This window comes from Anser cygnoides, chromosome 5, assembly GCF_040182565.1.
Source record: "Anser cygnoides isolate HZ-2024a breed goose chromosome 5, Taihu_goose_T2T_genome, whole genome shotgun sequence".
Lineage (NCBI taxonomy): Eukaryota > Metazoa > Chordata > Aves > Anseriformes > Anatidae > Anser > Anser cygnoides.
In genome coordinates this window covers 63,003,373-63,018,865 of record NC_089877.1, presented here as the reverse complement: position 1 = coordinate 63,018,865, position 15,493 = coordinate 63,003,373, and the positions used below count along the sequence as shown (strand labels likewise).

At 45.5% G+C, this 15,493-nt stretch overlaps 1 protein-coding gene across 2 annotated transcripts; it reads left to right on the top strand.

Moving 5' to 3' along the window:
- The first annotated feature begins 65 nt into the window (after window positions 1-65).
- CGRRF1 (cell growth regulator with ring finger domain 1) lies at window positions 66-13,802 on the top strand. 2 transcript variants are annotated; one of them, XM_048066093.2, is made up of 6 exons: window positions 66-232; window positions 5,556-5,695; window positions 7,002-7,179; window positions 7,373-7,520; window positions 11,036-11,143; window positions 12,506-13,802. In XM_048066093.2, the coding sequence occupies exons 1-6, from the start codon at window positions 66-68 to the stop codon at window positions 12,854-12,856; spliced, it is 1,092 nt and encodes a 363-aa protein (XP_047922050.2). In that variant the 3' UTR covers window positions 12,857-13,802. The 2 variants fall into 2 exon arrangements, with proteins under 2 accessions (XP_047922050.2, XP_013049324.2); XM_013193870.3 differs by lacking the exon at window positions 66-232 and adding an exon at window positions 3,223-3,844.
- The last annotated feature ends 1,691 nt before the right edge of the window (window positions 13,803-15,493 follow it).

The window sequence follows — 15,493 nt, the reverse complement described above, 5'->3', positions numbered from 1 at the left end:
GCCTTACGCAGGCCCCGCCCGTGCGCGGGCAGGCTGCGGGCAGCGGCTTCAGGCGGCTGCCGCGCATGCGCCGCGGCGCGGGGCCGGGGCGGGTGACGGGGGGGGGGTGTGTGTGTGTGAGGGGCCCGATGGCCGCCGTGTTCCTGGTGACGCTGTACGAGTACTCGCCGCTCTTCTACATCGCCGTGGTGTTCGCCTGCTTCCTCGTCACCAGCGGCCTGGTGCTGGGCTGGTGAGCGCGGAGGGGCGAGGCGGGGGGGGCTCCGGGTGAAGGGGGGGGTGGGAAGGGCCTCGCAGCCCCTCAGGCCCAGCCCCGGCTGCCCCCAGCCCCGTCCGGCCCCGCCTGGGGCACCGCCAGGGATGGGGCAGCCACAGCTCCTCGGGGCGGCCTGCGCCAGGGCCTCGCTGTGAAGAATTTCTTCCTCGTATCTAACCTAAACCTACCCGCTTTTGGTTTAAATCCATCACCCCTTGTCCTGTCACCCTGACACAGAGCCCCTCCCCAGCTGTCCTGCAGCCCCCTTCAGGCCCTGTCAGCCCGCTGTGAGGTCTCCCCGGAGCCTTCCCTTCTCCAGGCCGAACACCCCCAGCTCCCTCAGCCTGTCCCCACAGCAGAGGGGCTCCAGCCTCTGAGAGTCCTCGGGGCCTCCTCTGGACCCCAACAGGCCCATGTCCTCCTTGTGCTGGGGCTCAGAACTGAACACAGCCCCTCAGGTGGGGCCTCACAAGAGTAGAGCATAGGGGGGAGAACCCCCCCCCCTTCACCCTGCTGGCCACTCTGCTTTTGATGCAGCCCAGCATACCATTGGCTTTCTGGGCTGGACATTTTCCTGCTCAGTTGTAGGGAACGTGCTTTTAGCAGCAGGGTTGGACTCAGTGAACTCCAGAGGTCCTTTCCAACCCCTACAGTTCAGTTTGTGTTCAGTTTTTCATCGACCAGCATCCCCAGGCCCTTCTCCTGAGGGCTGCTCTCAATCCATTCCCCACCCAGCCTGTGTTTGTGCTTGGGATTGCCCTGACCCAGGTGCAGGACTTTGCACTTGGCCAGGTGATGGGGTGGCACGGTGCGGGAGGGGAGTAATGGGAGCTGGTACCCTGTGGGGACTGTGTTCTGGAGGTGTGGGATGGCCGTGGGGTGGGTGCGTGGGGCCTGGAAGTGGCCAGAGAAGTGGGGTTGTGATGAGTACAGGTGGTGAGGAAGGACAGCACTGAGCGTAGTGCTCAAATGTCCGTCCTCAAATGTCCGTCCATAATACTGCTGTGTTTGGTTTCCTGCTGGCTCGGAATTGTCTGAATGTAAACACAGACACACGCCAAGCGGGGAGCATCGATTAGCGATCAAAGTAATTTATGCAATAATTGGGGATACGCCACACTCGTGCGGTTTCTGGAGAGAATAAAATTGAGTTACTGCGTTTCCTCCTATTGGCTTCACATTGATATCCGTAGTGCTGCTGAGCTTTGGTGTTCTCCTCCCTTTGTCTCTCTTTGAATTACAGCTGCTGTAGCTGTCGCTGCTTGTTCTTTTGGCAGCTTATAAATACTCTGCCTGACTTTTCCTTGTTTACACTGCTTTGTTAGCTGCTGCTGCCGCCTCAGACGTGTGCCATCTGCTGCTCTCGGTGTGAATGCAGTTACCTTTTGATCTTTCAGATGTGCTTTGTGGAAAGTTTTTGTTCTTGTTTTGCATTGCCTCCCCTAGCGTTGGGCAGGTGGAAGGGAAGGCAGGGCTGGCCGTCGTGTTGTCTGTCTGCCGGACCAAGCTCCACCTCGTTATTTACTCGCAGAGGCGGCGGGAATCCTTTTCACAATCCTCTCCGTCCCGCTGCACGCTGGCAGTATTATATTGCCATCCGCTTCTCTCCACTTTAACCTTTCTCACTTCATCAGTTCTTAAAAATACGATCGTTTAAATCATGGTACTAAATCAGGAGTCGAATCTCTTGCACGTATATCCAAAACCACTTCAGCTTAATCAGCTTACTGTTAGCGATGTGCTTTGCAGTCCCTGCTGTAAAATGTCTGCAATTCGCTGCGCTCGGGGTACAGAGGCGTGCCGGAGATCCTCACGTTTGTGCACGTGTCCATTGATGCTTCTGGGGCTGCCGGGCAGTCCGGGTGCGTTTTTGTTTTGCAGTCAGAAACTCTGGGTGCATCTGCACTAGATACGATGTAAATATGCCCAAAGCGTGCCCAACCTAGCCTGTTAGCTGAATAAGCGCAGCAGCATGGAGCTTAGCACCAGCTTTGGAGATATTTGCGGCTGCCTTTGAATTCTGCTATACCACAGCCACAAGACCAAGAGCTCCCAGCCAACTTCAGCTCGTCGGCAGCTCCACCTGTGCTGAAACACCCTCGAACCTCCTAACGCATGAAAACAACGTGGTACACGCCCTGCTGCGCAGAGCGCTACGAATGCACGCGGCATCGTGTGAATACCTGATCCTTGCTGCAATGACGTTTTGCTTCCCCCATCGTTTCCAGCACCAGCCACCAGCCTGTTTTATAAACGTGTCCGTGGCGGTGGCAGGCAGCCCGAAAGCCACCAACTGCTTAGGAATGCTGACGCTCTAATTTGCAAAACCAGGCACTGACTCGAAGAGCGTCTGTTTTTACGGCCAGCCCTTGGACACCTGGGGCCGTGCTTAGAGAATACGTGTGGGTTACTGGGCAGGACGGTGCCCGGTACCTGCTGCCTCGGCTTTACCTGGCAGGGCTGGCCTCTGTGAGCAGAGCCCAGCAGCTGCCCCAAATCAGATCAGAGCCAGCCCCAAAAGGGACCCCGCGGGGAGCAGGGGCAGGGAGTGACCGTGAAGGAGGAGACGAAGCGGCAGGGACTGACCGCAGCTCCCCTGCGCCCCTCAGGGGAAGGAGGTAAAAGAGGGTGGATGGGGGGAAGATGTCTTCAGTTTGTTTTAGTTTCTCCCTGCTCTAGCTCGTTAGTAATAGGCAATAAATTACATTAATCTCCCAATGCTGAGTCTGTTTAGCCTGTGACAATAGTTGTAGAGCGATCTCCCTGTCCTTACCTCAATCCTTGAGCCCTTCCCATTGTATTTTCTCCCCTTTTCCAAGTCGGACTGCTCTTTGAAGAAATTAACTCGTGAACAAAACTGGTGGAGCCGTGTGTCTTTTCTACAGGAGCCTGGCTCTAAAGAAATTCTTTGTCCCCTCGACCAGCTAATGATCTAGGCTGATAGAAAGTTAAATGGTAAAATAAAAACTTTATTCATCCTTCATGCACTGAGTACTGCCTGAAAATGTACAGAAGCACTGTACCTTATTGTTGAGCAGAAAGGGCTTTTTGCCTTCAGCTGCTGCTAAAACCGTGCTGGAGGCTTTTTTTCTGTGGCTGCTTTTCATGGTGATTATCCTGTCGCTTTCGCCCAGCGAAGAAAGTTTCCAAAGAGCAGGGTTTGTACTTCAGGATGGGCCAGATGGTACAAAACAGGAGGCATCTTTATGTGTGGCTGGAGAGATTAGCTCCATTGAGCCTCAGATACCGAGCAAGCCCAGCAGCTGCTGCACCTGGTTTCTTTCTCAGTAAGATGTTACACTGGAAGACGTTAAACTTCGTTACAGCCCCAGCGAACTCAGCCTGGCTGTTCGATCGCATCGGGTGAGAGATTTGCCCCTCCTCGTGCACAAACTGAGCGTGGCTGAGCACCCTGTGTTAGACCATCTAGATAGACCAGCAGTCTAGCAAGCCAAAGGAATTTCTCAGAGTTGGAATAATGAAAGTAGACTCTTTTTTACCACCTCTTTTTCCCCTTTGGTGTATCTGTGGCACTCAGGCAAGACGTCGGATGATGAAGGCAAATATTTGTAAGGCTGCCAGGAACAGGTTGGTGCTGTTGGGGATGGCTTTGAGATATTTTTTTGTTTCCTCAGCTTGAATGTTGCCTTTGACTGATGTTTTTCTGTTAGCCTTACACAGAGCGCCCTCCAACGTGAATTAAGAGGCAATTTTTCAGGGCTCAATGTCAGTAAAAGCTCGGCTTTCCTTCTTGGTTTGACACCCAGGAGTCCAAAACAATTTTAAAACCAGGGCAAACATAGCAGTAAAGCCAAAAAATCGTCTGTTTGGCTCAGAGCTGCATCGTATGTGAAATTACCAATTTTCAAACAGATTTTACGCTGGTGTTGGTAGTGCCCTTCTCAGCTGGGGTTGCTGATACACGATCCATCTTATTGTAACAGCTGCTGGTTCAGTCTGTGAGATGGAAATGGTTGGTTCAGGGCAGAGGCGATGCTTCCAGCACCCGCTACGCTGCTGGCTGCACGAACCAAAATTCCGAACCGTTAAAGAGGCCGCTGCTCGAACAGCGCAGGTGATGGCAGCAACAGCGCAAATGCGTGGAAGGACAGCCTGAGCTAATTAATAACTGTTTGCTAAAATGCATTAACAAAGGACCCCCACAGCTTCTCCCTGCTGCCTTGCTAATGAGACAGGGCTGGAGGGGTGCGGTTACAAAAACCTCGTCAGCCTGTGATTGCACGTCGTCAGCCCTCTGATTGCGTATCTAGGCCGGTTTCTCTAATTATCCTTTGGTTACCGAGCGTTATTGCTGTCACCTTAAAATCGAATTATTTTTAGCCAAGTGAGAAGAAGTATTCTGCAGAGCTCGGTTTGTAGATCCTGATCTTCTGTGGCAGCTCCCTTAAAGGCCCTGGGCAGTATGAAAACCTCATTATTTTTTTTTAATTGCTGTCAGAAATCATCCTGAATCATAGAACGGCTTGGGTTGGAAGGGGCCTTAAAGGTCATCCGAAGTATTCCCTCTTGGCTTCTTTGATTTTTCATTTGATCCACAGAATGTTTAAGTAAATGAAGCAAAGCTTTAGAAGTTATCCTTTTAGAGGCAAACCACCCCTTGGACGTTTCTAGCATGCTAGTTTCTCCTTCAAAGGGGTCTTAGATTGCAGCTTTGATTCAGAGTCTGGGCTATTTTGCATTTGGTTACTGGCTCAAAGCAGAGGCTGGGAGACCCCAGATTTAATATCAGCATCTTGTAATCAAGGTTAACGTGGAAAATTGGGATCTTAATCTTCCTTCAAAGCATCTCGCTGGCTGTGGTTACAGCTGGGTGTACCTTAGGGCTGGATGATTTACTCCAAGGTCTTCCTACCGAGCACCCAGCCCGTGCAGTCTGTTCCATCTCTGCAAGCAGCGATTTCTGTCCGGCCAGTGGCTCTGCAGGGCGTCAGCTGGGAGAGAACCTTGGTCAGCCGCGTACCACTAGAGGGCATCGACCATCCTCACTGATTTTACACACCGCGGAAATGGTGCAGGAGTAAACTATATTGTTTGTATCTCGCCACTGGAGAATATAGCCCCTCTAAATATCTATTTGTTATTTTTTAGCACTGTGAAGACGCCTACCTTCTGCCACACAAAGCTGGGGTTGGATCGGCAGGCTGTATTACACATGCACCCTAACACATTCCTCAAAGCTAGGTCCATTTGTTGTGCTGCTTGTAACTTAGAGCTGAACAAAAAGTCAAACATGCCAGCATTGATGCATAACCTGCTTGTTCTTTTTTTTCTTCCTTAGGTTTGGTTTGGGCGTTCCTGTTATTCTGAGAAACTCGGAAGAAACAGAATCCAGCACGAGAGTACTGAAAAAGCGGATGAGACAAGTGAAGAATCCTTTTGGGTTAGAAATCTCACATCCCAGCACAGCTTCAGTGACAAGTCAGTAGGTTTCTGTTGTGCTTATTTTTTGTTAGTTTGTGTTCCTAAATATAGTACTATCCGTATTTCGTGCTCTCATCCTTTTCCTTTACCAGTAGATCTTTAGAAACGTGCTTCCTCCCATCGTTGCTATAGAAAAAATCATTTTTTAGCAGTTCATAAATGTGGTATTTTTAAAGTGAAATATTTGGATATTTAGCACGGTTTAATTCTTATTAATGAAACGCTTCCTGCTATAACAGATTTTAAGTAATAAAAACATTTGCAGCTTGCCAGCTACTGTGAGCATTTCTTGGTAAACTTTACAGAATTGTAGAATTCCATAGAATTCATCATAGAATATGTCATCCAATTGAAAATTAAACTTCAGATCTCCAGTGATGTTTGGAAGCGCACAGCTTTAAAATATATAAACATATATATATGTCTATGTATCTGTGTTTCAGTGGAAACTGAAGTGAAATATCTTTGTGTATCAGAGTCAAGTAGTCCCTAACATCCTTGAAATCACCCACACAGGAAGCAAAATTCATGGACTTCTGCCTTGTTGGGAGCAGTAAGCTAGTCTGGGCATTTTCCACCAACGCAGATGTGAAGCCTTCCTATGAATGGGAAAAGTACTGCAGCAGTTAATGAACGTTCTTCATCTCCCTCTTCCCCCCAAACTAAAAAAGAAAAAAAAAAAAAAAGAAAAGAAAATAAATAAAAGGAAAAATCCTCAACTGAATCTTCAAGTAACATGGATTTTTCAGGCTGTTTGAGCACTTGAATTTGGTGGGACTTTCCAAGAGTTGTGCTTCTGTTTGTGCAGTAAGCATTCAGAAGCTGATGTGCTGGATAGCTGGTTTTTGGAAAAGAAGTGCAGCACACAGATCCTCTTTGTATCGTCCCTCTGCTTGATCAATAGGGCCTTACTCTTCGTGACCGCAGCAGGTGTTGTAGGCCAGTGATCCAATTAATGCCATTGTCTGAGGAGGGAATGGACTTTGGGCTAGAGGTTATGCTCTTGGGTCTGCCAGTTTGCATGTAAAATGTTACCAGAAGTTAAAATTTACTCTTCATACAATGCACGTGCTGCTTTTGTTAGCTTAATCAACCATTATATCTCTTCACAACCATTTCATCATCGTCATTGGCTTCCATAAGCACCAAACCTAGCCTAAGTTTTTAAAGAATAGATTAAAATCCTGGACACTAAAGTTGTTTTATGCCTGTGGCCTTTTAAGAACCTACTTTAGTAATTCCAGAGTTCGTGAACAAAGGTGAGCTAATGGAATTAATGAAATCCTTATCCCCTTTCTAAAAGAGGGAATAACGCTGACACCTGACTGTCTGGAAGACTGTGTTCTTACCTGCTACTGGGGCTGTAATGTGCAAAAACTCCATGAAGCGTTGCAGAAACACGTCTACTGCTTCAGAATAAATACTCCTCAGGCGTTAGAGGATGCTCTATACAACGAATACCTCTATCGACAACAGTACTTGTATCCTTTTTTAAAATTGTTTTGACAAAATATGCTAATTTACTGGCACAGGGAGAGTTGAGGCTTGTGAGCATTAGGCAGTTCTTGGCACGGTGTATTTATGAACAAATATGATGAAAAATATTCATTATGCATACGTCACATTTATCTACAATTGCACTGACACTGATTGTTTTCCTTGACCCAAATAAAGCATCAAGAAAAATGAGAAGGAAGAAAAATATTGCCAGTTACCGGAAGACGCCCAAGTTGTCGATTTTGGCCCAGTGCCTAGAGCTTGCTACCCATTGATTGCACTGTTGACGTTAGCTGATGAAGAAGACAGGGAAATATATGATATTGTAAGTAATTTAGGAATATATTTTAGGGTCACTGTATTTAAGCACTGAATATTTTAGGAGACAAATCTAGGCTTGAATAAAACAGTTTGTTTTCTCCGTCCCCTAGAATTTGGTCCCTAATTTTGTCACTGATGACTCCAGGGGAGTGAGGATGGTTGTTGTATAAAATTTTATGTGTGCCATTCAAAAGACGCTTGCGGTTTTCACAAAGCTCTAAGCTCTGTCTGCTAAAGGTCTCCTCTGTGGAAGGCCCTGTGGCCAGATAAACTAGAGTTGGGGGAGGTTACTAAGATACTGTTCTGATTTTTCTGATTACACAAACCTGTGGTGGAGCTCTTGTGCTGATACAATCTTTCAGGTTGCTGCTGGCAAAGTAGACAGATTTTTTTTTCTGTGTCTGACACAGATATTTGAGCTAATTGTTGACTGGAACGTTAAGAACATGGATGTTACCTTTCTGCGTCAGGCCCGAGTCTGTAATGCAGTACGTTACGTCTCAGTAGCCACCTCAGGTCGTTTGCAGCAAGGTGTGAAGGTTCTGCACTAAACTGACTTGAGAGATTCAGCTCCTCCTAATAGAGTTAAAACAACTTTCGCCTTGTCACATCTCTTTTAAACTCCTAACTCATGCTTGAATTTTGTTCTTTTTGGAACATGCTTTTATCCCTCATCTTTTCCTTTCATTTGGTTGGTAACTTGATAGCTCTAATTGCTTGAGCAATAATACCAATAAACTCGGAAGTGAATTGCCTAAACCTGTAGAACCCTTTTCCATACACTTGCTTGGAAATTAAGATCACACAAATACCTAAGAAAATTTGTATGTTCCCTTTCCAAGTGATGCCTGTCCTTGGCTTCTTGTCACCTGACAATTGGACTGCCCTCCTCCCTCCTGTCCCCCTTCAAGAGGCTTTTTTTCCCCCGGCTATTTCCCAGATTGGTACATGCATGTATGGTTAGAGCTCAGCTCAGTTTAATATTTAATATTTGAATGTGTTTGGCGTTAGCATGGAAGTGAATTTGTAATGCTACTTTTTTTTGCGTTCATTAATATAGAAGAAAGGGTTAGAAAGAAAGTGAAGGGAGGTATTTTTAACCTGGTGTTGGAGAAGAGGAACACAACTGGAAATTGTTAATACAGTCAAAGGAGTAAATCCACCTGAACTTGCATGACAAATGTCAAAATTGCATCTGATGCTGAAACAAACTAGTAAAATATGAGTATACCGTGGAAAGGCATCTTTGCCATTGTGACAAGTATGATAATAGCACAAGGGATATGGTTTCTCATAGCGATGCATCAGGCTCCATCTTGTGTTGGTTTTTTTTGTTTGTTGGCTGGTTTTTGGTCTCTCTCACTACAGACAGTGATCCAGAACCTTATTTCTCATTTCTGGCTGGTCTAACATTCATCCTGAATGTATTTGTGGTCAGATCATACCTGCGTGGTTTTGTGCTGGAATTTTCTTCTAGCTCCATAGAATTAGCATGACAATAGAAAAAAGTTACAGAAATGATTTGAAGAACAGCAGGGCTAAAGTGGTTGAAGACTTAAGATCTTGGGCTGCGTGTATAAAACAAGACTGAAAAGTAACTTGATTATGACATGCAACTATTTACAAACAGAGAAAACACTTGGTGCTCAAAGGAGAGGTAAGCTATAACTGAACTCTTTTCAGTTGTGCCCAGCGACAGGACAAGACGCGATGGGCACAAACTGAAGTACAGGAGGTTCTGGCTGAATATGAGAGGGCACTTCTTCCCTGTGAGGGTGACAGAGCACTGGGACAGGTTGCCCAGAGAGGTTGTGGAGCCTCCTGCTCTGGAGATATTCAAAACCGACCTGGATGACATCCTGCACAACGTGCTCTAGGTGATCCTGCTAGGCAGGGGAGTTGGACCAAATGATCTTCAGAGGTGCCTTCCAACCTCAGCCCTTCTGTGCTTCTATGAACCAGCACTGGATTTGTGCTAGGTTGTAGTATCACAGTATTTGTTTCTGTGCTGTGGGATAGGATACCAGAGGAGACGACAAGTTGAAGATTGAGGCGCTTGTGTTGTGAACTAGTTCTAATCGCTGTTCGGAAAGTTGCCTAGGTGTCCGAGCAAACAGTGAATTGAAGACATGCATCATCCTTGGAAAAGCACTTCTGGTGGGATCACATAATACAAATGCACCGAGAATGGTTAGCTTTTAAAATCTTATTATCAAAACACAAAATCCATCATTTTAATGGGGAATTGATGGCTTTCAGGTTCCAGAAGTAAGCTAGTGCTAAGCTTTACGAATTTTTTTGAGGCATTGTGATTTAGAAAAAAAAAAGACCTTATGCAAGGAGGATAGTAAATTCAGTATAAATGCATAGGTACATATATATTTGAACTCTGTATGTAATTAGCCATGTAGTAGATTTTGAAGTGCGAGTCTGATTTGCATTTATTTATTTATTTAAACAAAGCAGCTGTCTGCTATATTTCATTTCTCTTTTGACAATTTCTGAGAACTACAGTAATATTGAATCTCATTATTTCTTCAGCTTCTTAGAGGCTATTACATAATTTGGGCAGGGCAAGGGGTGTTAGACACAGCATGCAAGCTTGTATTGCTTTTGTTTTCAGCAAAGCGACTCTAAAGGCAGCCCACGGGGTCCTTTTATAATCCTTTTCAGTGAAATTTGTCCTGTGCCTACTCAGTTTACAAGCCAATCAGTGATGCTTCTCGATGCTTCTCAGAGTCTTGAAAACTATGGTCTGTGCGTTTGTGAGAGAAGTGACAGAAGGTGGAGAAGGCCATTTACGTGCTGCCCTGTGAGTCTACGCTCTGCCTTCAGCTGACAGTGTCATGTCTCGTGCTGAAGGCACCCTGGGATGCAGCAGGGTGCGTTGTACAGGACCGAAGTGCGTGCATTTATAGAATCAGTAAGGTAGGAAAAGACCTCCAGGATCGTCTGGTCCAAAGCATTCACCTGGGGCTTGGTTGCTGTAGGAAATGCCCTGCAGTTTATCAACTCTCCCACCTTGGAGAAGCTCATCACAAGTTAATGTGTGCTCTGAGGGGTGTAGGAGCTGCTGCTTCTGCTCGAAATCATTTATGCGGGTAGTCGCTGAGGTTCATGCATGACTGTAAGCCCTACCTCAGCTGTATAAGCACCAAACTTCAGGAGGACTGCATGTGCCTAGGTGCCTCTTTGGTAGGGAGCCTAATTCCATCAGGTGAGAGCAGTCAGTGAGTCTCCACTGTAAACTGGCGATGGGAGGGCTCCGTGAAGGACCAGCACAGAAAGCTGAGGCTCCACAAAGTGCTACCGTGTGCTGCTTCCTGTCTTTACCTGGTCCAGCATTTTGTTCTCTGTGCTTGAAATCAATGTTGGTGAAGTCCTGGATGTCCAAGGAAATAAGCAGGTCAGAAGTTACAACAAAGCATGTAATGTTTAAAGCAGACACACTCACCATTTTATACAAATCATACCATGAAAAGGAAAGGTGTTAAACACAGCTTTTTTTTTTTTTGGTAGATTTCAATGGTGGCTGTAATTCATATTCCTGATGAGAGCTACAGACTTTCCTGCAGAATATTATATCAGTATCTACTTCTAGCTCAAGGTCAATACCATGATCTTAAGGTAAGCCGTGTATACCGAGTCTTGTTTCGTTTGGGTAACGGTGTTAAGTTTAGTTTGTGTGGGCTTTCAGGAACCTAAATTAATGTTGGACTTGTATTGTTATTGCAAAGAAATGGGTAACAGTTAAAATTATTTTATCAGGTGAGTAGTTCCAGCCAAAGTTACTGTGCAGAATGTGTGAAAATATTCAAGATTTCCTAAAGAAATAACTTTTTTCTCGTCTAGGAGGCCTGGGTCCTGCCTGCTTGTTAAAGCAGTAGTAACAAATTAACTACCTGTTGAATGCTTCTTCTTTACAAAACATTTACTTCCTTGCTAATCTCTCAAACAGCACTTTCTCCTATTTTGCTCTACAACTGGAAAAGCCTCAGAATAGCACTTATTAATTTCTTTTTACCATAGTACGTGTACAAAGGTAGTACAGACCATTATCAGATGAACCAATGTTCTCATTATTCATTTTCAGTTTCCTTTATCTGTGCATGTTGTGGGACCATCTTTGTCCTGTGTCTGTGTCAGGCAGTTGATGATGTGATTCTATGGCAATTTATTACTATGATAATAAAAATAATGTATAATATCGATTAGCTAGAAATTGTGCCAAGTCAATTCTGTCGACTCAGCATTCATTCAGAATAGATTTTTTCCCAATAAATGCTTATCCTGGCCTTTCCTTTTTTTTACTGATGTAGTTGATCTAGATACACTTCCCTGTTGATCCCCTTTAAGCTTTATTTTCAAGTTACTATTGTAAAAAATACTGCTTAAACTGAACAGAAACAACTGTGCAGCAGCACTTTGTAGTACAGTTGTGTAGTGTGCTCCCTGTGGGCATCTTTGTCTGCATGGTAGTTCGCTGGCTTTATTAACAGATCATGCCCAGAAGAATTTGTGCTTCACGTAAAATACAACAGAGAGGAATAGAGAATTTTAACGTGAGGAAGAGCAGAGTGGGTAGAGTGAAGTGGATTTGGAGGCTCACTGGAATATATGTTTGGTAGGAGTGGGTAGGAGCATCCCTCAAGGCACAGAGAATGATACGCCAGGAACAGAAACCTGAGCTGTTTGAAACCTGTGCAGTTCTGTTGAAGTTCATGCATGTATGCCGCTGTTTGATTCAGCTAAGATTTGACATCTTCTCCTTAATGTTTTGCCAGTGGTTCACATATTCTTGTGCTTCCGTAATACATATCACTGGAGGCCAGGAAACTGTCTTCACTCACAGAGGGAGTGAGTCCGGTCCTGGTTGACCCAGTGGAACTGAGTGAACCTGCTGCAGTGGAACTTGCACGGCGTATGTGTGTTCAGGTACTGGGGGAGAGTTTGGATTCTGCTAAATTTTTGTGTGTATGTGTATTTTAGCAGCTCTTCATGTCTGCAAATAGTACTGCGCCATCTTCGTGCGATACCTCCCTAGGTGAGAGAAGCATCGACAAAAGCTTGCTGGAAAAGGCTGGACTGGCTGAAGATGAGCCAGAATTGCATGAAGAAAACAGTAAAGACTGTGTCGTGTGCCAGAACGGCCCGGTGAACTGGGTACTCCTACCCTGCAGACACACGTGCCTGTGTGATGGCTGCATTAGGTATTTTCAGCAGTGCCCAATGTGTAGGCAGTTTGTTCAAGAATCTTTTCCACTGTGCAGTAAAAAGGAGCAAGATGAAGATGAATCAACCCAGATCTTGGAAGATGTTCTTCCTGGGAGAGTCTTTTAACGGGGACAAAAATAGAAGAACTGGGTTGTATGCACCGAGGTTAAATGCAGAGAACAGACTGTTTATGGGAGGATATGTAGCATTAACTTGTAGGGTTTTGCTTTTCATTGCTAGGTAATTTTCAACTTCCTTATATGTCTTCGCTCCATATGCTCACAGGATCGCTACATTTATCTGTGCAATGTGGACAGAAGAAGTGCGTAGGAGATCTTTGAAGGATGTGATTATTTTTGTAACTTCTTACTAGTTTTTCATGGAGTACTATTGCAGGCTGTTTTGATTACTAAATTTAGTTTACTGAAAAAAGAATAAAACTTGCAAGTGAAGTTGAAGTGCACGCAGCTCATCGATATTTATTGTATTTAAAATATTAGAGCAATGTTTTCATTCACTATAATTTAGCAACCTAGCACTTTACAGATTGTAACTAATGAAGGAAAGGATATATTCTTCACTGTTAAACCCGTGTATATTTATTTTGTAGACGAAGGCTGGACTGTGACAGGAGCTGGAAGTTGAAGTTGTTCAGGGCACTGTTTATGTCAGTTTTGAAAGTGTATGTGTGTGTGTGTGTGTGTGCATGCGTGAGGGACCTGAGCCAAAGCCTGTTTGAATGAGTGGAAAGGTTTTTGTTGATGATTGTTGGCTTGAACTGAACCTTGCTGACACTTCTAAGCCTGAGCCACTGCTGTGTCCTCTTGAGACAGACTGTCAATCTTGCTGGCAGTGGCTGCAAGAACTTTTTCTCCATGCAAATGTTAATTAATCTTGTGGAGTTACTTGGGCAGCTCTGCTGTGCTATTCTTACCTGAGTAGCCTGCTTTGGGGAATTTCCAACTCTTTTCACTTGCATTGTCAGATGGGATGAAAAGTTGACCATTTATGTTTTCTTCTATCAATACTCCCAGGAAATTTGTGTACTCTAATAAAGAAAGAAACTAAAGAATTGCAGAACGTTCTTTCTTTCTTTCTCCCAGTGGTATATTGTCAGAAGCAATAAAAATGGCTGTTGAGAAATTGTTTTGCTGGAGAGCCAAGTTCTCCTAAAGACAGGCTGGGTTTCCTATCTGCTGGTAGAAGACACAGAAATACAGACGCTTGTTAGAACCTCTAGAAAATGGGGAGTAGCTGCTCTCTTTCTTCCCTCTTGTTCCCTTGCGGCTTTGCCCCACATCCAGTTTCAGGACAGCTGCTCAGTCTTGGGGAGAAAAAGCCGTGCTCCAAGCTCTTCAGCTGCACTTTCCTGCAGCTCCTTTATCAGTGCTGTGCTGGAGCTGGCTTCTGTGTGCCACACGCAAGGTGCTGCACACCTCCAGGACAGGGAAGGAAGCTCAAGGTATTCCATTTCATCTGTCGTTCTGTTTTTTTTGTTTGTTTGTTTGTTTTGCCATCGTCCTGCTTCCAAGTTCTGAAAGTCACCTTTGAGAAGAAGAGGTAGGTGGTCATGAAAAGAGCAATGCTTAGTTGGAAAGATAGATAGAGGCTTGGGAATTGATGCATGTGACCACAGATTTCCAGCCAGTGATCCATGGGCTGTTTGCAGAGCTGTTTATCTGGTCTACCTAGAGTGACCTTCCCTGCCATAGACAACTCTGGAATAAACGGCGGGCCGAATCAGCCTGCTGTTTGCACTGTTTATCAAAAAGGAATCAAACGCGTGTCTGTGGGGATTGAGAAGTGCTCGGTGCAGAGAGCTTCCGAAGACAGATGGTTCTGTTCGGAAATCATCATGGCAAAGAATGGTGTGTTTGAGGCAACCCAAGGGACTGAGAACAGCGGGAGGAATGCAGGGAATGTAATAACAGAAGGAACACGTGTTGGATGGAGTGCTGGTGGCAGCAAGGCCGTACCTCGGATGAGACTGCAGTGCAGATGCGGAGCAACAGCAGCATGACGCAACTTGGGCCCAGAGCTGTCTGTATTAAGAAAGAATATGAAGACTGTAAATGTCATCTGGTGTCTTCGCTGCTCAGTGTGAGCCACCAAGGCATGAGAAGGATCTGATAGACAACGTTCCTTGCCTTCTGTTTCACTGTAGGCAGTCTTGACCGGACCATTTGGACACATGTCTTGGTGCTAGAGAGTATGTGAATGTGCAAGAACGAGTGGGTGAGATAAGTCTTGAAAATAAAAATCACCTTCCCTGTCTACGTGGTCCTGCATCAAGTCTTGCTAGCTTGGTTGCTACAAACCTGATGGAAGCGGTTGCTGAGTTGAGCCTCCCCGTCTGTGTTGCTAACTGTTCTGCCATGAAATCAGAGCGGCCAAGGTGATGATGGTGGAAATAATTGCTCCTCAGCCTTCTCTTTGTGTGCAACGTGTCACTTGTGAAAGGGAGAGCTGGTACAAGTCGTTCTGTGATTCTGGGGGCTCTCACAAAAATTAATAAAGGCCTCTCCGCAGCTGCACCAAAGAGCCTGGGCAATGACAATAGCTGTTCCATATGAACAGTTTACCTGTATTTGGGATGGAGAACGTACAGGTTATTATTCAGAGGAGCGGTGTAGTGCTGCACTAGTTCCAATCTGGAGTCGGGCACTGTTTCATTGTTAGCAGAGACTTGGGTTTTGTCTATGTGGATGATCAAAGAAAGAGGGTTTTTCTTTTTCTCTTTTACTGATTGACCGCAGTAGTCAG

Coding starts and splice junctions, on each gene's coding strand:
- CGRRF1 (XM_048066093.2), top strand. CDS start 66: ATGCGCCGCGGCGCGGGGCCGGGGCGGGTGACGGGGGGGGGGTGTGTG. Junction 7,180..7,372: donor CTCTATCGACAACAGTACTT/GTATCCTTTTTT, acceptor ACCCAAATAAAG/CATCAAGAAAAATGAGAAGG. Junction 7,521..11,035: donor ACAGGGAAATATATGATATT/GTAAGTAATTTA, acceptor TTTTTTTGGTAG/ATTTCAATGGTGGCTGTAAT.